At 46.5% G+C, this 24,246-nt stretch overlaps 1 protein-coding gene across 1 annotated transcript in view; it reads right to left on the reverse strand.

The window, feature by feature from the left end:
• Positions 1–24,246, reverse strand: part of INPP5E (inositol polyphosphate-5-phosphatase E) — a 323,326-nt gene that overhangs the window by 118,517 nt on the left and 180,563 nt on the right. The window contains exon 6 of the mRNA XM_086921027.1: positions 8,220–8,339. Within this exon, the coding sequence (XP_086777153.1) occupies positions 8,220–8,339 (120 nt within the window). The remainder of the gene's footprint in view (positions 1–8,219; positions 8,340–24,246) is intronic.

Here is a 24,246-nt window from a genome sequence, read left to right on the forward strand (position 1 = left end):
CCTATTGTTTCTTGCAACTATTTCTTTAGACTCTATTGCATTCTCAAGAAGGCCCAAAGGAGATTGTAAGAAGACCTGTATGGCAAGAGCATCTTCCTGATCTTGTAGAACGGTTCAACAATACATGTCTAATGGATGCTGTAACTTGAAAAAATATTTCAGCAGATAAAACCTGCTCAGCTTCGAAAGTGTACTTTTGATGCGGATGTTAAAGTCAAAATAGGCCCTCTACCAAACAGGTAGCAACCGCCAGCAGAGAGGCACAATGACAGCTGCTCCGAGGACCCATTTTAAAATCAGATGAAGTCTTCTCAGAAATAGAGGCTCAAGAGGAGGCATACCTTGATTTCTGAACTGAGATCTAAGCTTGTGGGATTTTTTCTTAACTGCAGCATTGAATCTTGCTGAGTGAGCCTCTGTCCTAGGTGACAGGAATGCCAGATTTCAAATAATAATGCCCGAAATGCATTGGATGCCTTATTATGACAATGTCTGATTTACAAACATGAGAATCATATTGAACGAACAACATGAAATGATGATGATAAATTCTTCTACAAATATAAAATAAATTTCATGAACAATTGAAACACTGGATTGAAAGTCTTCTTTGTGTGGGAAGACAAATATTTGTGTGCCCGGTAAGGGATGACACTAGAGATCCTCTAGTGCCACATCAGTGCTAGATTTCAAATAAGCACATTTTCTTTCTCCTTTAGAAATGCACTGTACACAGCCCATTCTCAATTCCAAACTTCACGCCATACATAGAACAAGTCTGAAGTGGGGAGTATTTGCAAGTGAACAAACAAGCTCCTTTCAAGAAATTAAATGATAACTACAGAAACAAAGAAAGGGAAAAGAGGAGTTTTAAGAAAAAGACAAGATTTTCAGAAGCTCAGGGTGGATTTTGGTCAAGGAGAAACCAGGGCGTAGTAAGTGCCTTGGTATGAATAGTGCCTCATTTCTGTGAAGCTTCTGAATGAATGACCTTCGAATTAAACACAAAGGGTCCAATTTAGTATGTGGGACCAGAGTGCTGGAGGAAAATATGTCAAGTTTAGAATACTTTTAAAGAGGATTTGTCACCAAAATGGCTGCTTCTGCCATGAGAGGAATCACTCTGGTACAGAAACACTCTGGTGGACAATCCACCTGCCAATGCCAGAAGAAATTCTACAAGTTAATATGGGCACTGCAAAACCACAGTTAAAGTAGAATATGTTGTCAGCAAAGATATAATGTGACCTTCCTAACATATTGGGCCGTGTGGATCAGCAAGTTACGGATGCTATAAACACTAGGTGAACCACCACCACTTCTGGATGAGCTAGCTCTGGGTAGATGGCATAGTCAGAGGAGTTTCCAACGAAAGGACACGTCATCCCTGTGCCTTAAAATTATTATTTCTTTTTTTTTTTTTTTTTTTGATAACCTTTATTGAGCCTTCACAGTTATCACACAGCTTGTCGCCTACAACCCAACTGGGCCGGCCGCTAAGGAAGCGTTAAGCAATTAAATATTCATTATTACAATACAATTGCACCTGCGGTCGTGAGGACGTGAAGGTAATGATTCGGAAAGAAATTGTGAAGAAAAATTGCGAATGGTCCATGCTGAATTAAGAGGTTTTCGTTTTCTGTTTTTTACCTAAAGAGAGAACATTCAAAACTTCGGGAAATCACATTACCATCGATACAAGAAAGTTAATGCCAGTTAGGTGGAAGCGTACTTTAGAGTCTGAGCCAACAGCACTTTGCTCGTCTTGTTAGGTATAGTGTGAGCCGTCCCTTTCCGTTACCCCGCCCCCTCCCGGTGTTGCCCCCCCCATCGCTCAGCCCTCCCCACACATTCATTCTTCTTCGTCTGATTCTAGTGTGTCACCTTCAGGAAGTGGATCACAAATCTCACCTCGGTACATGTTCCATGGGGACCAAACTTTGTTCCACTTGGCCGGGCACCCCCTGTTCAAATACACTGCCCGTTCTGTGACCATGGCCCTGTCCATATTGACACACCATTGTGAGGCCTTCGGTAGATCCGCCACCCCCCAGCGCTGCGCGATGTCCCTCTTGGCCATCATCATTCCTAGCGTTACCCAGAGGCGGCCATGCCGGGACAAGTCAGTTGGCTCCCACACATTGAGAAGGCAGCGACGAGGTTCTGGGAGCACTGAGACCTCCAGCACCTGTGATATAGTGCGCATGACCTGACGCCAATAGGTTTGTATAAGGGAGCAGTCCCAGAATGTGTGGAAGAGTGTGCCCTCCTCCCCGCAGCCCCGCAAGCAGAAGGGGCCAGGGGCTCGCTGTATGCGGTGAAGCAATGTCCTGGTGTAATATGTTCTGTGCAGAACTTTGAGTTGGATGAGTCTCATTCTAGAGGATATGCCCGCTTCCTTAGGGGATGCCAGTGCCTCATTCCATTCATGTTCATCCATCTCCCCCACGTCCTGCTCCCATTTTCCCTTAAGAGGCACTAGCGGGTCTGGGGAATTATTAAGGAGTTTCCGGTAGGTGAGGGAGGTGGCCTTTTCCACCATGTAGTCGGTCAAGAGGCGATCCTCTAGCGGGGACGACTCGGGGAGAGTTGACCCCACCGGAATAACCGCCAGCAGAGCATGACGAACTTGGACGTATCGGTAGGTTTCACGTGGCCCGATGTCGTAGAGTTCCTTCAGGCCACATGTCCCCCACTGTTGAAATGCCAATGTCGTCCCAGCGGGAGAACCCCTTGCTGGTCCGAAGGTTGCCCAGAGCACGTGAGTCCCAGAGTGGGGTAAGCTTGGTGATAGTATCCTTCCATCCTAGCGCAGCGGTGGCTGCATGCCAGGTGGCCACCGTGATCTTAGTGGGCCCCTTCAGCGACCTGAGTTTTCGTTTATCGTAAAGCGGGGCCAGCAGGGTACCAGCCCCCAGCTGGGCCCGATCTGCCTGGAATGCTGGGTCCGATTGCGATGCGTGCAACCATTGATTGATCGGTCTAAGCTGGGCCGCCCAATAGTAAAGGTGGAGATTAGGAAGTGCGATGCCACCCTCGTACCAGCCCTTGCAGAGCTTGGCGTGAGCTATCCGCGCCGGGCGGTTACTCCATAACAGACCAGAGACCACCGCCGCCACCTTCTTGAAGTACCTAGGGGGCACAGCAAAAGGGGTATTGTCCAGGATATATAGAAAGCGGGGCAGAGATTTCATCTTGAACAGGGCTGCTTTCCCCAGCATCGTCAGCGGTAATCCTGCCCAGAAGCTAGCATCTCGCCTGAGGCGGTCTAGCGGTGGCGCTAGGTTCAGTCTTTCGTATTCCGCTGGGTCACCCGTGACGTGAATACCGAGATATTTAAATGATGAACCGGCCAGTCGCAAAGGGCAGGTGGAACCAACCGTTGGTTGGCTGCCCGTCAGGGCATACAATTCGGATTTACTCCAATTGATGGTGTAGCCAGACACCTCTCCGTGGGCATTGCAAATGCGCAAGAGAGCCGGAATGCCGTGTTCAGGATCCGTCAGGTAGACCAGCATATCATCCGCATAGAGCGATATGCGGTCCTCCCAGCCCTCCCTCCATTGAATCCCTTGAAGCAAGGGGGTGGTCCTGATGCGGATCGCCAAGGGCTCTAGCGACAGCACAAATAGCAGGGGGGAAAGAGGGCAACCTTGTCGGGTGCCGCGCCTGAGCGGGAAGGAGTGTGAAATGTGGCCATTCGCCACCACATGCGCTACCGGCATGGTGTATAGCAGTTTGATCCATGAGATGAAGACAGGACCAAAACCCATGTATTGGAGAACCTCAAAGAGATACGCCCACTCCACCATGTCAAAGGCCATCTTCGCATCAAGGGCCAAGATGGCCGCGGGTTCGCCAATTTCATCCGAGTTAGCCAACACCCCATGCACCCGTCGTAGATTGAGTGAGGTGTTCCTGTGGGGCATGAACCCCGACTGGTCTGGGTGAATAAGGTCAGATAGGTGGGGCATGAGACGATTTGCCAGAAGTTTTGCTAGAATTTTGCTTTCCGTGTTAAGTAAGGATATAGGGCGGTACGAGGAGCATTCCTCCGGGGGCTTACCAGGCTTAGGAATAGCCACGATCGTCGCCGTTCGTTGGTCCAGCGGGAGCACCCCCGTAGCACGGCATTCCTCGTACATTCGGAGCAGATATGGGCTAAGAACAGCAGTGCGGTCTTGAAACCACTCAATTGGAATGCCGTTCGGTCCAAGCGCTTTGCCCGTATGGAGGGCCCCAATGGCGATCCGCAGTTCGTCAGCAGTAAAGGGCGCCTCAAGCTCAGCTGCCGCCTCCGGCAACAGTGCCGGGATGGTCAAGTCATACAGTGCGCTTTGGGCCGCAATCGCAGTGACGTCCCGTTCCGTGGTGTAGACTTTCTCAAAGTGGGCAGCCAGTGCCTCCACTATCCGAGCTGGGTCAGTTTGGATATTTCCCCTTTCGTCCTTAACCTGTTGGATCCCCTTGACGCTACCCCCTCTCTTGTCGAGCCAAGCCAACATTTTCCCTGCCTTGTCCCCCACATCATATATTCGGTTTTGTGTGTCAGTGATGTGACCTTGTGTAATGTGCCGAGCGTGGTCTGTATATAGGCGCTGGGCCAGCATGAGCGCATGCAATGTGTCATCAGTGGGGTCTGCTTCGTGGGCAGCAGTTGTTTCGCACAGTCGGAGCTCGAGCGCCGAGTGTTCAGCCGCCTGTTCTCGTCTATGTGATGTTATAGAGCTTATGGCTTGCCCCCTCAGGACGGTCTTATAGGCCTCCCATAGTACCTCAGCCGAGGCTGCGGTAGGCTCATTCTCCATGAAGTAATGTGTCGTGGCAGTCTGCAGGGCCTTCCTGACCTTAGGGACCTTAAGATAAGAGGCGTGCATCGGAAAGACGCGGTGGCGTGTGCGTGTTTGTGAAGTGATGGTGAGAGTTAGTGGGGAGTGATCCGAGATGCCCCTAGGGTGTATGAGCACCTCGTCGACGCGCTGTAACCCATCCCCCAACGCCAGGAAGTGGTCAATGCGGGACAGACTATTATGGACGGTGGAGTGGAACATGTACTGTCGCAGTGTTGGGTGGACGTGTCGCCATACGTCTACCAGCCCCAGTGCCTCAAGGAAGCGCTGAAATCTGGAGGGACCCCTGGGGAGGGCGGTCGCTGGGAACCTGTCGAGTTGTGGGTCAGCAGGGGCATTAAAGTCCCCGCCTAGCAGGGTGTCTCCCTCAGGGAGGGATAGCAAGAATTCGCCCAGGGCAGGCAACATCACTGAGTGCAATGACGGCGGGATGTAGACTGAAACTATAGTCAGGGGGCGCCCTTCCCATTGACCAATCACTGCCGCAAAACAGCCCTGCGTATCAGTTTTTGTGCTAAGGGTGATAAAAGTGGAGGATTTTCTGAGCAGGATACCCGTGCCCCGTGACCCAGTAGAGAATTCTGAGTGGGTCAACATTGTATACCCCCGTCTGTCCAGGGCCTTAGTGGCAGTACCCATTAGATGGGTCTCTTGAAGGAGTATGAGGTCAGGCTTATGACGCTTAACCTCTGACAAAACAAGGCCGCGCTTCACTCTATCACCCAGACCGCGCACATTCCAGGCCAAAAGCCTGAGGGAGGAGCCGCCCAGTCGCGTCTCTCCCGCCTGCATCACGTTAGGTTGTACATCCACCACCATCGAAACTTAGAGACAGAAACCATCGGTACAGACCCCTCCCCCCCAGCATTGTTCCATTGAACAGCACAGTACATTCTACGTTTTGTGATCGATATCATGAATCTCCCGTAAAACCAAACAAATCCCCCCCCCAACTCCCCCCACCCTGCCTCCCTGCCAAACGGACTCAAAACTGCCCGCCACCCCAACTTAGCAGAGCGCTTATCCCATGTCAGAAACAGAGTACTTGCACGTCAGGGGAGAGTGTCCCCCAAAGCAGGCGGTCCCTTTGCAGTCCTCGGGTCGTCCGGGCCAGCGTCCATGAACGACTCGGTGAGGAATCAGAATGGGAGTAGAGTTCAGGTGTAACTTGTTAGTCCCTCGTGGCCATATCATTCGCCTCCAGCAGCTCCCATGTGGTCCTGTGACGGTGATCCATTCGCGCTGTTCCCGGCTGGAGAACGCGAGCCCCGCCGGCTCTCTTCTCCCGACCTGTTGCGTCGACGGTTGGAGGTGCGGTCCACAGTGCGCCAGCCATCCAGCCATTCCCTGGCATTCTCCGCTGAGTCGAAAAACCAGACCTTCTTGTCCGCCACCACTCTCAGCCGGGCCGGAAACAACATGGAGTACGGCAGGTCTTGGTCGCGAAGTGACTTCTTAACTTCTAGGAATGTTCTCCTCTTACGGGTGACTTCCGCCGTGTAGTCAGGAAAGAACGAAATCCGTGAATTCTGGATTTGGATGGGCGGTGCCACCCTGGCTGCTTGGAGGACCGCATCGCGGTCTCTAAAGTTGAAGAGTCTCGCCAGGATGGGGCGCGGGGCGGCCCCCGGGGTAGGCGTCCCTCCCGGGACCCGGTGGGCCCGCTCCACTGTAAAGAATTTGGACAGCCCCTTCGGGGCCAGTTTAGACTTTATAAGGTCTTCAACGTATAGGTCCATGGCCCCCTTTGTTTTAGACTCTGGAACCCCCAAGATACGGACGTTGTTGCGTCTGGAACGCCCCTCCTGGTCATCCAGCTTACTTTTTAGAAGTTTATTGTCCGCCTGCAGCCTCTCCATTGCCACTTGTAGGTCGGAGACGTCTTCTATTAAAGATTTAGTCACCACCTCCACCTGCTTCACTCTTTCGCTCATTTTCTGGAGGTCGGCTCTGATAAGGGTAACCTCCGCCGCGGTCGAGCCCACCGTGGCCTGTACCTGCTCCAGCGCACGTAGTACATCGTCCAGCGTGGCTTTTTTAGCCCCGTCGTTGTCAGCGCCCTTCCCCAGTGATTTGCGCTGCTCAGGTTGGGTGGATGTCTGGTTGTCGTAGGCATATTTCCCTAGCTTCGCCTGAGCAGCGGTCTGCCGCTGTCCCTTCCCCGCCATTTCTGTCCAGTGAGACAAAGTTTATAATGGAGCGGGCCGGACGTCCGTAGCTGTCTGCTGGGGGGAAGGGTATGCGGGGGGCCCAGAATGGGTGCGGGCCAGAGGTCGCTGGCGCTGTTAGAGTGCCGCCGGCTGCCGCGGAGCTGTGGCGGCCCGGCTAAGTCAAGCAAAATGGCGACTGGTGCTGCACAGGTCCTCCGGCTTGTGTCGAGCGCAGCCAAGGGGCGCAGCTGCCTAGCGTCACCGGGTACACAGCGTGAAAGATGGAGCGTGCGGCGGGGAGGATCGCCAGCCAAGAACGTCGGGCGATGGCGTCGTCGGCTACTTCCGGATGGTTGCGCCGGGGAGGGTGAACTTCCGCCCGGCCCTAGGATTCACTCGACACCGATGCTCGCCTCGTGTCACCAGGCCTGTCTTCCACGAGGGACGTAGATGAAGTTTCGCCCCGATACCGGGGTCCAAGCGCTCCCAAATTTTCTGTGCCGGCGCCGTTCGGTCACCGCACCCAGGACACCCTCTTCGGACTGAGCAGTGAGCGGATAGGCATGCGGATTGATGCGGGAAGCCGCCTCGCTACAGGAGCCTCTCTAGGTTGCTGCCGCCATCATCGGCTGCTAGCCACGCCCCCCATTATTTCTTTTTAAAACGTATAATAAACTTACAAAAATAAATAAGAGGGTGTTTCTGATCTTATTATAAGCATGAGAATATCCATTTGGTTATGAATAAAACTGCAGATCCTATGATGTTGCCCACCCCTCAGGTGGATAAACCTCTAACACTAGCCATGCAGTTGATTATGTTTGTTTTCTTGGAACTTGCTCTGAGGATCTGGTAATAATTAATTCAGGCCACACTAAAAAGCAAAAAAGAAGCACACAAAATAGACAATTTGCATTATATGTGACGGATTCTACACTCAGGTGATGTGTAATTTGGAAACCTAAATATTAGTTTATTAGTAGGCAAATTTGCAGTACCTAGAAGAAAGAACTATATTAATAAATGTCCGATTTACTTAAGGTGGGTATTCACCATGCCAGCTAATGCTCATGCATCTCCAAACGATATGCCCTATAGCTCTGCAACTGAACTTTAGTTGTGAAAGCAGAAAGCATTTTAACTTGAACTGTTCAAATCCAAATAAACAAATGATCAGAGGAAACAATGTAGAATCTGGTTTGCCTTTTGAGGAACTTACATGTGAAGTGGGACGTAATAAAGAGAAACGAGGTGCCAAAAAATGTAAAACAGACTCCCAATGCTCCTTTGGTCTTGATCTGGGAGACAATTCGTGTTGTGACGGTGGCATACTCTACTTCTACAGGATAAAAAAAACAAGAGAAAATAAATACATCTTTGGGTGCAGCAGAAACGACTGCACATTTCGCCTCAATGGCTTCATCATTCCCACAGTAGATTACATACATTCCACTAACTTGAATCTATACTCTGGAAAGTGACACAGGGAAAGGATTGTGTTAGCAAACCAAGATAGAGCCATGAGGTCACGTATGCTATGTTGGGATTCACTGTATCTATTAGGTGTACTTAAGACAAACATATCCAGTAATCAGAAAAGCAACCTAAGACTGCACTTTAATACTCAACAGAGAAGAGGTCATGGATCAAGTCTGCACTTGGGGAAAAAACCTCCAAACAATACTTTGAGGCGAGTTTAAAAATGGAGAACACAGTCGACTGAAATTGCAACTGAAATTTGCCCATTCTCAATGCACACTCTACTACGATTCTTCGTAGGTAAACATTCCAGCATTTGCAATGCATGTAAAAAAAAAAAAAGAAGCTTACAGTCCAGACAGAACGACTATTTGCACATTAAAAATATTCTTAATTGGCAGAAAGTAAATGTTTTTCTAAAGATATCCACTACAGATGTCACACAACAGAGTTCCAAAGCCAACCCAAGAACAATTGTTACTTACCTGTAAACAGGTGGTTCTCCAGTATTGGTGTCTTTCATAGATTCACATGCTTGAATATTCCCCGTCGTCAAAGTGGGAGTCCCACGGTACATAAAATAGCAATAATGCTAATATATATATATATATGTACTATCATAATACATAATAAAACAGATAAAATATACACTGAAAACCTCAACAATGGTTCCTACATAGGAATGCATTAGAGAGAGAAAACTAATTTGCAACATATCAGTGTCATTATGTTAGTCCAAACTGCAGCCAATCAGGCTCAAGCACCCTCTAGAACCTTCTCCTCAGAAGCTCAAGCCCTCAGATTTTCGTAGCACAAGTAATAAAAGCGTATGAGGAGAAAAGAGCCTCTGAGGGGAGGAGGGAGGGTCGCATGTGAATCTATGAAAGACACCAATACTGGAGAACCACCTGTTTACAGGTAAGTAACAATTGTTCTTCTCCAGTATTAGGGGGGTCTTTCATAGATTCACATGCTTGAATAGAATAGATAGCAGTAACCTCCTTAGAAGCTGAGATTGCAATATATTCTTAACACTTGAAAAGAACAACATATAGCTTAAAAGCATTAGCAATCTCAAAAGAAATGGAGGAGGGAACAGAGGCTCACCTTATTTGAAAAGATGACGAAGCACTGCTTGCCCCACTGCGGTATCCGCTTCGTTGATAGCTTCCAAACAATAATGTCTGGTAAAGGTGTGCCTGCTGGACCATGTCGCTGCCCGACAAATCTGGTGTAGAGGCACCCCAGCAAACAACGCGGTGGATGACGCCATCGCTCTCGTTGAATGTGCCTTCACTGGACGCTGTAAAGGCCTGCCAGCCTGCTGGTGACAAAAGGATATGGCTGAAGAGAGCCATCTTGCAACTGTTTGTTTAGTGACTGAATGACCCTTCCGCAGCTGTCCACATGCTACAAATAGCTGATCGGATTTACGGAAAGGGGTGGTCCTTGAAATGTAGAATTTTAGACAACGCTTGATGTCTAAAGAATGTAGTCGTTGTTCTGCCGGAGATTTAGGATCCGGGAAAAAAGTTTTTAAGAAGACAGGTTCGTTCAAATGGAAGTCAGTAGGTACTTTCGGCAAAAACGAAGGATTGGTACGAAGTGACACTCCATCGGGCTTAAACTGTAAATACGGAGGCTTGATCGTGAAAGCGTGAAGGTCACTTACACGACGAGATGATGTTAAAGCCAAAAGTAAAGCAACCTTCCAGGTACAATACTTAATGTGTGCTCGGTGAATCGGTTCAAATGGAGGCTTCATAAGTTGTGACAATACCACGTTGAGGTGCCATGCCGGAGGAGGGCGCCTTATCGGAGGAAACTTCCTGAAAAGTCCTTTAAAGAACTGTCGGATGATTCTGGATGAACAGAGAGACGTTGAACCATCATGGCGGTAGCGTGAGATAGCCGCCAGAAAAACTCTCAAGGTGGCATGAGAGAGACCAGACTGAGCGAGGCTCAGAAAGAAAGGCAAAAGTTCCTCCGGAGTGGAGTCAATTGGATGAACATTGGATGCAGCGCACCAATGACAGAAACGCTTCCACTTTAGCTTATATGTTTCGATGGTTGATGGAGCTCTAGCAGACGCTAGAATGTCTCTGCATTCTTGGGGCATACTTAAGGAGGCAAATTCAACGTACTCAGGTTCCATGCCGACAATTGAAGCGTCGATGGGTCTGGATGGCAAATTTGACCGTCGTCCATTGTCAGGAGGTCCGTACGTGGATACAGATGAATGGGCGTGCATTGTGACAATAGAAGGAGTTCCGAAAACCAAGCCTGTCTGGGCCAGCGTGGGGCAATCAGAATCAAGCGGCAGGGTTGCCTGCGCATCTTCCACAACGTTCTTGGCACCAACAGGATCGGTGGAAATGCATAAGCAAACAGTCCGCTCCAATCCATGAGTAGGGCATTTCCGCTGGACTCTGGATGAGGATGCCAACTTGCGAAAGATTGGCACTTCCGATTCACTGGGGTTGCAAAGAGGTCTATCCTGGGATGACCCCATCGGCGGAACACCAGGTCTAGAGTTGGTTGATGCAACTCCCATTCGTGAGTGGATGACGCGGACTTGCTCAGGGAATCTGCCAGTATGTTGGATACCCCCGGCAGATGGACTGCCGTCAAAGAAATGTTGTGACGAAGTGCCCATTCCCAAATTATTTAAGCTAGATGAGACAGTGGCTGAGATCTTGTGCCGCCCTGTTTGTTCATGTAGTGCATGCTGGTGGTTTGTCTGTTTGAACCAGCACCGACTCCCCCTGCACTACGGGCAAGAATGCTTTGAGCGCTAGGAAGATTGCCATCAACTCCAGCGGATTGATATGCCAGGTTCGCTGAATCGCCGTCCATTTGCCCTTGATGGAAAGGTCCAGGAGATGAGCACCCCAACCTTCCATGGACGCATCCGTGGTCAATGTCAGATCCGGAGACTGGGCAAGGAAAGAAATCCCTTCGTCTAGATTGGCTGGTTGTTCCCACCAGAGCAGACTGGTCTTCATGCGGGGTGTGACCGTCACCTGATCGTTGAACGACCCCGACACTTGACGCCATTGCAGGTCCAATTCCTCCTGTACAGGACGGGTACGTAACCTGCAATTTGGGATCAGTGCGATACAAGATGATGCCATCCCCAGAAACGATTTTAACATTCGCACAGAAACTGACTGCTTTGACCTGATGATTGAGACCAGATGAACTATCTTCTGGCGCCGTTCGATGGAGACGAAGGCTTTTGACAAGTTTGTGTCTAGGATTGCTCCGAGGAAGTTCCTTTTCCGCAGAGGTGTGAAGTGTGACTTCTCCACATTGATGGTCAACCCTAGAGACTTGAACAGGTGTTGGCATAAACGTGTGTCGTGAGCCAACTGTTGCGAGGATTGGGATTTTAGAAGACAATCGTCCAGGTAAGGAAATATCTGAACTCCCTGAAGACGCAGATGAGCCATGACCGGAGCCAGAACCTTCGTGAAGACACGAGGAGCTGACCGGAGGCCAAAAGGTAGGACTCTGAACTGATAGTGAACGTGACCCACCTTGAACCTCAAGTATTGCCGATGTTGATGGATAATTGGCACATGAAAATAGGCGTCTTGCAGGTCTATTGTCGTTAAGAAATCTCCGCTGCAGAGAAGTCGTAAGACTTCCAATAACGACAACATGCGGAAAGATTGTTGTTTGAGGAATAGATTGAGAGCTCTCAAGTCCATAATGGGTCGCCACTCCCCCGTCTTTTTTAGAATGAGGAAAAACCTTGAGTAGAAACCTTTCCCTCGCTGAGATACAGGAACCACTTCGACTGCACCCTTTGTTAATAAAAGAAGAACTTGATGTTGCAGTTCCTCTAGATGGGGAGGTGGCGGGCCCGAAGGCGGAGAATGTGGAGGAATCTCTGTGAACTCCAAGGCATGACCCTTGCGCACAATGTCCAAAACCCATTGGTCTGATGTTATCAAAGACCACTGGGAGTAAAACTGCGAGATTCGCCCTCCAACTTTCTGCTGAACTTGAAAGTCATTGACGTTTGTTGTTGTTGTTGGATCCTCTATAGTTAGACTTTCCTCTATAGGGCTTGGAGTGTTGCTGACGAGAAGATTGCTGGTTTGAGTAACGCTGGTTCCCCTGATTGTACTGGCGGTACTGTGATTGTCCTCCTCGTGAAAAATTGGACGAGGTGCCCCGTCCACGCGCTCCACGAAAAGGCTGCTTCTTGAACTGTAAGGACCCAAGCGACTTTGCCGTGTTGGCATCTTTCTTTATGGACTCCAACGACTCATCGATGTGAGAACCAAACAAAGACTCTCCGTCATACGGCATGTCAAGTATTTTTGACTGGACCTCTTGTCGGAACGACGTGGATTTCAGCCAACCCTGGCGTCGGAGCGCCGCAGCACTGGCAAGGATACGGAAGGCAGTACCCGCAACGTCCACAGCACAGTCAATTATTTCCTCTGAAGCCCTTTGCCCATCTTGAAGGATCTGGTGCGCTTCCGCTCTGGATGTTTCCGGAATTAACGCAATCAGCGCGGAAATGTCTGACCACATTTATCGGTCGAAACGACCTAAAATGGCCAAAGCATTAGCGGCACGGGCTGAAGTAGATGCCATGGACGAAAACTCTTTCCCAATTGCATCCAAACGTCGACCCTCTCTATCAGGAGGGGAAGTGATAGGAGCTGCCGGGTTGCGCGCCCCACGCTGCGCTGCCTGAGTCACTACGGAATCTGGCTTAGGATGCGAGAGCAAACAGGCAGGCGAGCCCGCTGGGGCCTTATATTTCTTTTCCAATCGAGGTATTTGAGCAGGGAAGGAGTTAGGAGCCTGCATGATCTTCATTCCCTCCTTCCAAACAAACTCGATAATTGGTATGGTATGGACCTGCTTATAAGGCTGGTTCTTAAAATCATAAAGAAAGCAGTCTTCCTCTCGCTGCACTCTAGGTAATTTGAAGCGGTCTGCCGCTTTACCCATCAATTTATAGAAGCTAGCGATGTCAACCAGAGGTGAATCACTGGAATCGCCCTGTTGTGGCGAGGGTGTCTGTATTCGATAGTCATCGAATTCTGCCGTATCTGGATCCTGTTCATCATCTGTATCTTGATTAACTTCCCCTTCCTCTCTTTCCGGCTCCGACTCATCATCCACATCTCGTTGTGAATTAGTGGGGATAGCTGGACGTGGCTCTTCTGATGGAGTAGCCTGCCTCGGAGGAGTTTGCTGAGGCTGAAAAGATATTGTGGTCTCAGAGGTAACATGTCCCGGAGTACCCTGGGGGGTAGGAGGAAATCTCTTATTGTAATCATCCAACATATGTTGGAGGTTGGAAAATAGCGATACTGGAAAAGTCGCCATAGGAACCTGCACATATTGTTTTTCTTGGTGTAGAGCCTCATCCTCGTCCTCTTCAGAACTAGTGTCCTGACACTTGATAATCAAATCCGATGGACTTTGAGCATCACCATAAACAGTGTCGTCCGCAACAGATTCCGTTTCATGGTCTGTTATGAACAATGGAGAAGGTGGCTGTAGAGTAGGAGTTGGCAATTGGAGAGCAGAATCCTCAACATTGCTGACAGAAGACTCCGTAATGACTGTAGGGGCTGAAATGTCCAAAGGCACTAAGGGCATATTGGCGAAGGACAGTGATCCTGAAGTGGATGCTGCGTCCTCTTGCTGTGTCCCTGAAGGTAAAGGTAAAGCTGTCGTTGACACAGCCGTTGACGTAGATATTTGAACTAGAGCAGCCGTCGACGACGATGATTTAGAAACAGTCGTCGGAGACGGTGATGTCTTGGATGAATTAGTCAACGTTGAATGCTTTGATACAACCGCCGACGGTGTTTTCGTCGACGGGATCGTCGTTGAATCCTTGGATGATATCTTCGCCGTCGACGAAGCTGTCGTCGACGAGCTGGTCGACGGGGTCTTCGACGTCGATGGGGTCTTCGCCGTCGACGGGGCCTTCGCCGTCTACGGAGTCTTCGACGTCGACGGAGACTTCGCCGTCGACGGGAACTTTGCAGTCGACGGGATCTTCGACGTCGACGGAATCGACGAGACTGAAGAGGTAGAGGCTTTCGTAGTCGTGAAAGCCGTCGACGATAACCTCGTCGACGACGACGCCGACGTCGTTGTGACAGTAGTCGTCGACGAAGCCACAGCAGCCAATCTCGTTGATGGAATGGTCGTCGACGAGCCCGTCGACGACCGCGCTGTCATAAGTGTAACAACACTTATAGAGGCTGGAAAAGACGCCTGAGAGCCAGGTCTCGTGGGCGTAGACACAGCAGTCATAGTAGCAGTAGGTTTTACTGGAGCTACAGTTAAGGCCAGCTTTTTCTTCTTTAGAAAAGGAGATGGTAACTCCTGAACACTGCCACGCTTGGAAGCCACAGTAGAAGGACCTGACTGGAAACTTTCTGCGTATGACAAAACTGCGTCCTTATCCTGAAGGCGCTTCAGCCATAACAGAAGACGAACCTCCCTGTCTCTGAGGGTTTTAGCAGGGAAAGTTCTACAGAACTTACAGTCAGCCACCTTGTGTTCTGGATATAAGCAGTAAATACACTTTTGGTGGGGGTCCTTCTCAAATAAACGCAGTTTCCCACAGGAAGAGCAAGGTCTAAACAAAGACTTCTTACTTGACATCTTGAGAAAACACTGAGTAGAAGAGTAGATATGAAGAAAACTGAGCAGAGCTCAGGGAGACTCCCTTCACACGACGTGCAGTAGAAAATCTGAGGGCTTGAGCTTCTGAGGAGAAGGTTCTAGAGGGTGCTTGAGCCTGATTGGCTGCAGTTTGGACTAACATAATGACACTGATATGTTTCAAATGAGTTTTCTCTCTCTAATGCATTCCTATGTAGGAACCATTGTTGAAATTTTTCAGTGTATATTTTATCTGTTTTATTATGTATTATGATATTACATATATATATATATATTAGCATTATTGCTATTTTATGTACCATGGGACTCCCACTTCGACGACGGGGAATATTCAAGCATGTGAATCTATGAAAGACACCCCTAATACTGGAGAAACAAGCTATCATACTTGCCAAAAACATCTACATCAACACCATTAACCAACTCAACAATTGAAGCACTGTTGCGATGGAAAAGTCCCTTGCATAGTAATAGACGTGAACCCGAATCCCAAGTGCCCTAGCTGTGGTGATATCTTGATCCGTGGTAGCAATTTTTGGTCATGGGACGAACACGAATCATGTGGGTCCAACTTGAACTAGGCCTGTCTCACAGATTGTTGTCTGGTTCGTCGGGAAAGGGCATGCAATGCGCTACCTTCATAGTGGTAAAGGGCACGCCCTTACCAAAAGCAAAGTAACACGACCATGGTTGTGGCAGCATGCCATTTCATAATAAGTGATAGGGCCAGTCCTTTTTAGGTCTCGCCTGGTGTTGCAGCTGCATGCGCTGCTCGCTCTGGAGACATATTGTGGTAGAGGAGATTTCAGAAGGTGCCTTGAAGCCCCGCCCATTATTTTCATTGGCTGGCGTCATCGTTTATGGTAAACGGTGGCCTTCAATTGAAAATTAGGCTTATATTTTGCCGCCCTGTCTCCTTTTGGGACGCCCCACCCGGACTGGATCGTGTGCTTGACGGCTATCGTAAGGGTATTTCTTATCTAAAGGAGGTGTGTAAGTGTGAAAGCTTCTATTTCACTCGTCTTTGTTCAAGGCAGCCGCGTGTTTATTTTTGCATCACGCTTTCACTTAAAGCTAAAGCAAAATGCAAATATAAGCAAGCGGCGAGTGCTTGTTTTAACCAGTGCCCGTGTACTCGTCGTCCGCTCTCAACTACCAGAACTACTGCCTCTCAGGCTCACACTCTCCCTCCCCTCGAGGTAGGTCCCTCCAGAGGCCCGTCCTCCCTTATCTTGCCAACGCTCCGCCTTCTCCATGTCTTCTCTGGTCGGCCGGCCTGGCTTGTGCAATAATGAAAGCGTGAAGCGCTTTCTGCCTGACCGTTGTCACGGACCGTGTGTTGTTTGGGTAACAATGTTGGTTTCATTGCTGGAAAGTTTGCTGAGGGAGTTGGAAGGGGTTCGCGTGGGGTGCTTCTTTCCACCGGGCTGTATATGGAGGTGCGCGGCGCTCTGAGACAACTTGAGTGGCACTGTGCGGCTGAGGGGAGTCGGAGCTCAGTTGCGAGCACAGACAGTGGCCTGCTCCCTGCACAACTCGAGGAGATGGACTTTGCAAGCCCATGACTCTCGCTGGGGTACGCGTGCGGTGCGCCCGGGAGGGGAAGGCGGGCTGGGGCTACCTGGATGTGTTCAGGACAATGAAAGGCAACCGCCTGCGGCTAAAGGATGCTGAGGGAGAGAGCTTCTTAAGGATTACTGGGTCTCGCCTCTTACGCTAAAAGGTAGGGGCTGCTCTTCCCTACTGGGATATCTTTTTCTTGGTTTTCAAAGACGACCATCCCGTACTAAACTCACCACCTCTCTACAACGAGGTCTAGTCCAGCAGTGCTTTAGAGTTATGGAAGTCTGAGTAAAGTTCACCTTTGAACTCTACACAAAATGTGTCTCTGATCAGGGTTCTGTAACACAATCAAACATTTAACAGTAAAAATAACCCTTGGACCCCGCCCCCTAAATAAAACTACCTTTCCCTCTAGCGCTGCTTAAGTAGTGGATTGTAGTTAACAAATATAATGTGGTCACCCTCTTTCCGGCACAGTCTGACTTTGCAGTTCGTTCCTACACGCCTCCTTCTCTAGGCAGACATTGCTTCATGAAAAAGCATGCGAGTACTTTTTTTCCCTCATTCGCTCAGTGCCTTTATCTTCCTGCACACGTGTCCGTGTCTTCCTGCCCCAGTGTCCGTGTCTTCCTGCCCCAGTGTCCGTGTCTTCCTGCCCCATTGTCCGTGTCTTCCTGCCCAGTGTCCGTGTCTTCCTGCCCCAGTGTCTGTGTCTTCCTGCCCCAGTGTCCGTGTCTTCCTGCCCCAGTGTCCGTGTCTTCCTGCCCCAGTGTCCGTGTCTTCCTGCCCCAGTGTCCGTGTCTTCCTGCCCCAGTGTCCGTGTCTTCCTGCCCCAGTGTCCGTGTCTTCCTGCCCCAGTGTCCGTGTCTTCCTGCCCCAGTGTCCGTGTCTTCCTGCCCCAGTGTCCGTGTCTTCCTGCCCCAGTGTCCGTGTCTTCCTGTCGCAGTAATCATGCCTCCCAGCCCCAGGGTCCGAATGTCTGACATAATATCGACAGACAAAATATCTACATACAAAAATATCGATACAAAAATATCGAAATCAAAAATATCGGAGTTATATCTTTATAAAGGTAAGTACAAAAATATCGGGAAAAAAATATCGTAGTACAAAAATATCGAAATTAAAAATATCGTTTTTTAAAATGTATTAATAATGTAAAAATAATTTAAAAATACATAATTTTAAAAATATTAAATAAAAACATTAAAACATATTTAAACAATATTAAGTAATACATATACATTTAAAATAAATTAAAAAGTCAACATATAAATTAATATATATACTTACTCCACATATTGCAACAGTAGGAAAAGCGTTGGATAGCGTAGGGTTTAAATTACTATTCCAACTCCAGAGGGTGCAACAGTAGGGAAAGCGTTGGATAGCGTAGAGGTTAAAATAACTATTCCCACTCCAGAGGGTGCAACAGTAGGGAAAGCGTTGGATAGCGTAGGGGTAAAAATGACTATTCCCACTCCAGAGGGTGCAACAGTACGGAATGCGTTGGATAGCGTAGGGGTAAAAAATTCTATTCCCACACCAGAGGGTGCAACAGTAGGGAAAGCGTTGGATAGCGTAGGAATAAAAATTACTAATTTATTTAATTAAATAATTAATATTATTTAATTACTAATTAATTATTAATTAACAATTAATAAAAATTACATATATTAGCACATTAACTCCAATTATTGTAATTAACTAATTAATAATACTTAATTACCAATTAATTATTAATTACCAATAACACAATTCTATGTATTTGCACATTAACTCTAATTAATGTAATTAACTAATTAATATAAATTAATTACCAATTACTTATTAATTAACAATAACAAAAATAAATTATATTAGCACAATAACTCTAATTAATTCAATTAACGAATTATTATTAATTAATTACCTATTAATGATTATTTAAAAATATTTCTAAATATTTATTAATTAATTAATTATTATTAAATTACTTCCCACCCTATTCCCCTATAAACCCACAACCCGCTCTGATACTAAAACGCAAAATGTAAACAAAAGTACAAATTTTCAAACATACATTTAATAACATATTTAACAAACATATAAACAACATAATAAAATACAAAACACTAAACATAATTTCGATATTATTAAATTTCGATATTAGTAAAATACATACCATAAAAACGATATTCTATCTGTCGATATTCTGGACATCGATATTCTATACCATCGAAATTAAAACATCGATATTATTGTATATCGATATTTAAATTTCGATATTTTGTCTCCCTACCCCAGGGTCCATGTCCCAGTGTATTTGGGCTTGGCATACCTAGTTTTAGCTGTTGTAGTCTTGCGTTTGCTTAGTTTATTTCCATGAAGCTTAAATACATTTCGCATCCAACAGGTATGCAGGAGCCACAACGCCTTCCGCCTCTGAGCGAAAAACGTATGTTTCCAGAGAGACCGGCAGATGAAATGGGGGAAAATAGAGGAGAAAAATGAGTAATTATTTGCAGTGTTATGAACCCCAGCGTCCCTTAATATTCATTATTTAAAACAGCAGCAATTACAAGTTGATAAGAGTTTTAGAGCCACCAGCCCACCTCATCGCTGCCGAATTTAGCGGAGATCATTCGCTACAGAAGAGCGCCCTCCGAACTACTGTGAATCAGGTTTGTGGGGACGGGTCCGGATTAACGTCAGCAGTAAATCTGCATGCCCCCTCTTTTGCCGACCCCCTCAGGCCACCTTCCCCCAGGGCCCAGTCTGGCTCCATCACAGACTGGCCTGGCGACACGTCAATTTCTGTTAGGTGTTGTACATTAAGGCCTGTTCTTGCTTCTCATTGGAGCCAGAGAAGAAAAAAGTGGGTGGCACCTTCGTGAAAATTTGCATATGCATTACCATCTGTCTGTGCCGCCTTCTTGGCAAAGGGCTACATGACCAAAGAGGTTGGGTGTACATTTAAAATATGGCGAATTTGATTCTCTTGGACCACAGATCTTTCAAAGGTGGGGGCTGGCCAATGCTTGGTGCAGAGGCACCTTCTATGTAGGGGATTTCAGGTGGACTCTGTAAGATTCTCATGTGGGCTGGTGTTGGGAGATGTCAGGTGTGCTGGGGCACAGTCAGAAACACTTTATGAAGTCTGTTGTTAGTACTTGTGATAAATGTTCTGTCCGGTTGTCATCAAGATGTTGGAGTTTCACAGTTTCTTAGCTTTTCACCTCAGTATTGCGACTGTGTGTTCTCTCCTGTATGTGTGTCCCTGTGCATCTATGTGAGTATATCTGCATATATGTGTGTGTAACTCTGAATGCCTGTATGTGCTTGTCTGTGAGTGCCTGTGTGTGAGGTGTGCGCGCATGTGAGCCTGTCATGGTGCCGTCCTGTTTCAGTGAGTTTCACTATACAAATGTCTGTATATGCATGTGTGTATTATGTTTCTTAGTCTGAGTTTTCTGTGCATACGTTTGTGTATGTGTTAGTATGCGCGCGCAAGTGATTGTCACTGTGCTAGTCGGTTTCTTTAAGTGTCTCTATGTAAATGTCTGTGTGTGCTGTGTTACTGTGTGTACTTTGCGTGTGTATTTTCAGTGCGTGTCTCTTTCCTTTTGTTTTAGGTTTTGCTTAGTTGTGGACAGCCGCCGTCCCCTCTTTCCAACCTGTTGGAAGGACAGGCAGGATTAATAGGATAGTCGGAGTTTGTCAGGTCCCCCCTCATGGAATGGCTATGAGGTTTCTAGCTTTACTTCAGAGCCGAGGGCAGCAGCGCGTGTGTTGTGCAGTAGAGCTTAGAATATGCAGTTTGCCGGTTTGTTCAATATCACAGTCGGACACTGCTTACTTTCTAACAACAATAAGTATCAGGGGCCTCGTCAGAAATCCACTGCAGATTGCACCACCAATTGCCCCTGCCACTGCTGCCAATAAAAGCACCAGCACAAGTGTGTGAAGAGCAGCTGCTGTTTTATTGATAACTCCTGTTTCTTCCATTGAGATGAAATACCGCCAGTGCACGGGTTCCTACAATTTGTGACTAACGATGTCTGCTTTGAGGTGAAGTCGCTGTCCGTTCGGTATTCTGAGGTGCTTTCATCTGCGCCAGTCGGGATGTTTGCTCTTTGACCTGATATATCTGAAGTGACGTTTCTGTTGGAATGGATGTGGAGGTTCACTGCATTTTTGACGCTATTAGTATTGTAAATAATAATGCCTTTATGTATGCTTTAAAAGTCAAAACATAAATAGAAGGCATTGTCATTTACAACGCCAACAGCTCAAAATCATGTGAATGCGAGACCTATTGCATTTTTAATGCTTGCTATTTGTGTCAGGGTAGTGGTACCTACTGGCCGATTTGAGTACATTTTCGTTTCTGTGTGCTTAGCTCACCAATGGCCTACATCAGCATAGACGTACCCCTGGCAGCATGTGCAGGTTTGTGTACCTGGGCTGTAGTACATGGAAGTCTGCGTGCACGTTGGTTTACAGTACACTGGTATGTATGTGTGCCTGTAGGAGCAGCACATGGCGGCCTGGACACCTGTTGGTATATATGTGTGGCTGTTATTATTATTATTATTAAGGGGCATTTATAGAGCGCATGGTTACGCAAAATGCGTGTCCCCGCGCTGACTGAAGCACTCTGGAGGAGCAGTAGGGGAGGAGCCCACTTATTTTGAAAAGAGGTGAGTTTTTAGTTTCCTCCAGAAACTAGATTCGGAGGGGTCCAGACGGAGATTGAGAGGTAAAGCATTCCAGCTGTGGGTGCAGTACATTGAGGCCTGCCTGCCTGCCTGCCCGTAGAGATGTTGTGCGCCGTATGTATGAATGCCTATGTAATTTACATTTTGGAGGGTGGATACGCCACTAAATTTAACATCGTCTATTCTTTAGATTGCATTTTTAAACTGCAGATAAAACAATCAAATGTGTTCATGACAAATGTGAAGTGTAAAGGTAATTCAAGCAACTAATACTGGACTAATCTGAAACCTTTGGGCATACTTGTTAAATATAAGACTTAATATATTTTGCCTAAAAAATTGAATAAAAATCGATAGAGTTAAATAAATGAGATTCGTTCTTTATTTTTGTTAGCGGTAGTGACAATCCTTGACTACACGCAAGATAAGAAAATACCGGTCAAGTTGAGTCTCTGACCTTAGAATATAGGATACCTTCACAACCTATATTAAGAACGATTAGGTAATATTGGTGGTTCTTCTTTTTTAACTAGTTATAAATCTCTGATCTGAGTTTTCAGTATTGTTTATTAGAAGAACATTTATAGCAAGTATCCTTTTTGAACCACTTGTACATCTACATATGGAGACAATCATACGTCGCTCATGCTACCTGTGAAAGAAAACAAGTAGAAAACCAGGTGGTCGGAATCGTTTCGATTCACGAAAGGTACACAGGAACATATAATACCTTTGAGGTTATACATATGTTGTGTTGATAATTTCCACTCTTACAGTTGAGGCATTATAAATACAGATCCGTGAATCCATTTAAGATCCCAACAACAAACAAAAAGTAATCCCTGTTTTTAGATGTTATAGAGTGAGTCATAATATATAGCTTGCATAATATATAGAGATGGATGTTTATAGAACAATGAAGGATAAATATATTTTTACCTATAGATACAACACAAAAAGTTGAGTTCATACATATGTAATAACATAATATGGACCTGATATGCTGAATACGTTTATTCCTTTTTAGTTACTATCAAAATAAGGAACGAATTATGATGACAATTTATAGATGGATAATTAATTTTATTTATTTTATTTATTTATAAAATTTCTAAAGCGCAAATGTTGAGCGTCCTTATGAGTACTTGATCAGATATACTATACTTAATGGCACATGTGAAGATCTAATGTTTTTTGCACTACCCAAATGTTTGGAGAATGTATGTGATCAATAAATGAGACAATGTTGTAGTTGTGAAATATATTATGTAGTTGTATATGAGATTTTTTAGTCATTTTGGTTTTAACTTTTAAATTATATGTATTTTTTATCTACAGAGTAATTCGTGGCTGCTCCTGAAGAAGGCGTTAATACGCCGAAACGCGCATCGACAAAGAATTAATAAAGTTTGCCACTTTTAAGCTTTTGTTATAAAATTGAATGCTTATGTTATATGCTTTTTAATGTGTAATACTATATGTATTGTTTTGATCCCCTTAAATGGGATTATTTAACCATTATTAAAATATTTTTGTACAATTCTTTTGAAATTATTGTTGATTTAGACTTCACTCATTTACTTGTGCCAATTCTTGATATTGTTTATTGGTTTATAAATTTTAGATTGCCTAGGATTGATATTTTTCAAGCTTTTATCCCTATCCTAGGGATCGTGTCATTCATGGTTCAGGGGGTCCTTGTTTTTCTCATACTGGCTGTGGGTGCAGTACATAGAGGCCTGCCTGCCTGCCCATAGAGATGTTGTGCGCCGTATGTACAGTACATGGATGGCATGCAGCACCTAAGGATGCTTGCTTATTGGGAAGCCCAGGGGTAGATGGAGAAGATATCTGGAGGTAGAGGATCCCCACTTACAGGAGTTGAAGGATTGCAACATTCCCGAGAGTTGGATGGGACACATACATTGGAGGAAGCCAGGCCCTTCATGCACTTCAAAGGGGCTCTTTGATTCTAGAGGAGGTAATTGGCAAAAGGGGACTAGGTCAATCTCAGGAAGGAGACAGAGCAGATAAGAGAATCCTAAAGAGTAGAACAGGGGCTCTTTAGCTATCTTTTCTTGAGCATATATTAGAGAAGCTGATATCCAAGTATGAACCTGGAGACCCTTGCACGACAATTGTTGTGGGTCTATCAAACTAGGAGTCTCTCCTACTGTGATAGACTGCTTCCTGGAAAAAGGACAGAACAGGAGAGAGGACACTTCAAAAGGAGCAACACCATAACATGAATTTTAAAGATGTGAGACACTAAATCACATTTGTGTCTCGAAACAGAATATTAAAAACATTGGCAAAGCCAAGGGGGGAGTTGGGATTGTTCCATTAGAGTGGTGGGACAGAAAGTGAATATCATGTGTTATCTCCTAATGGATATTGTGCACAAGCAGCTCGACTATGTTTTTTTTTAAAGCGTTGGAAAAGCCAATAGGTCTGGCCTATGGGCAACTTATTGACTTTGGCAATCGGATGGGGGGTGGAAAACAGGATGATTTTTAACAAGCATTTACAATGCAACGGTCTTGCCTTCGTACAAAATAGAGCTATTGGCATTGTACATGTCCTACTTTTTATTTATGTGTGGATTTTGGAAACAGATAAATAAATGGCATTGTCATTTAAAATGCCAATTGCTTAATCTCTAGCAAATGTGGGACCTATTGCATTTGCACACACACACACACACACACACAGAGTCACACACACACACACACACACAGAGAGCCACACACACACACACAAAGAGAGCCAGCCACACACACACAAAGAGAGCCACACACACACAAAGAGAGCCACACACACTCACAAAGAGCC

The sequence above is a fragment of the Lissotriton vulgaris genome, chromosome 5 (assembly GCF_964263255.1).
Source record: "Lissotriton vulgaris chromosome 5, aLisVul1.2, whole genome shotgun sequence".
NCBI lineage: Eukaryota > Metazoa > Chordata > Amphibia > Caudata > Salamandridae > Lissotriton > Lissotriton vulgaris.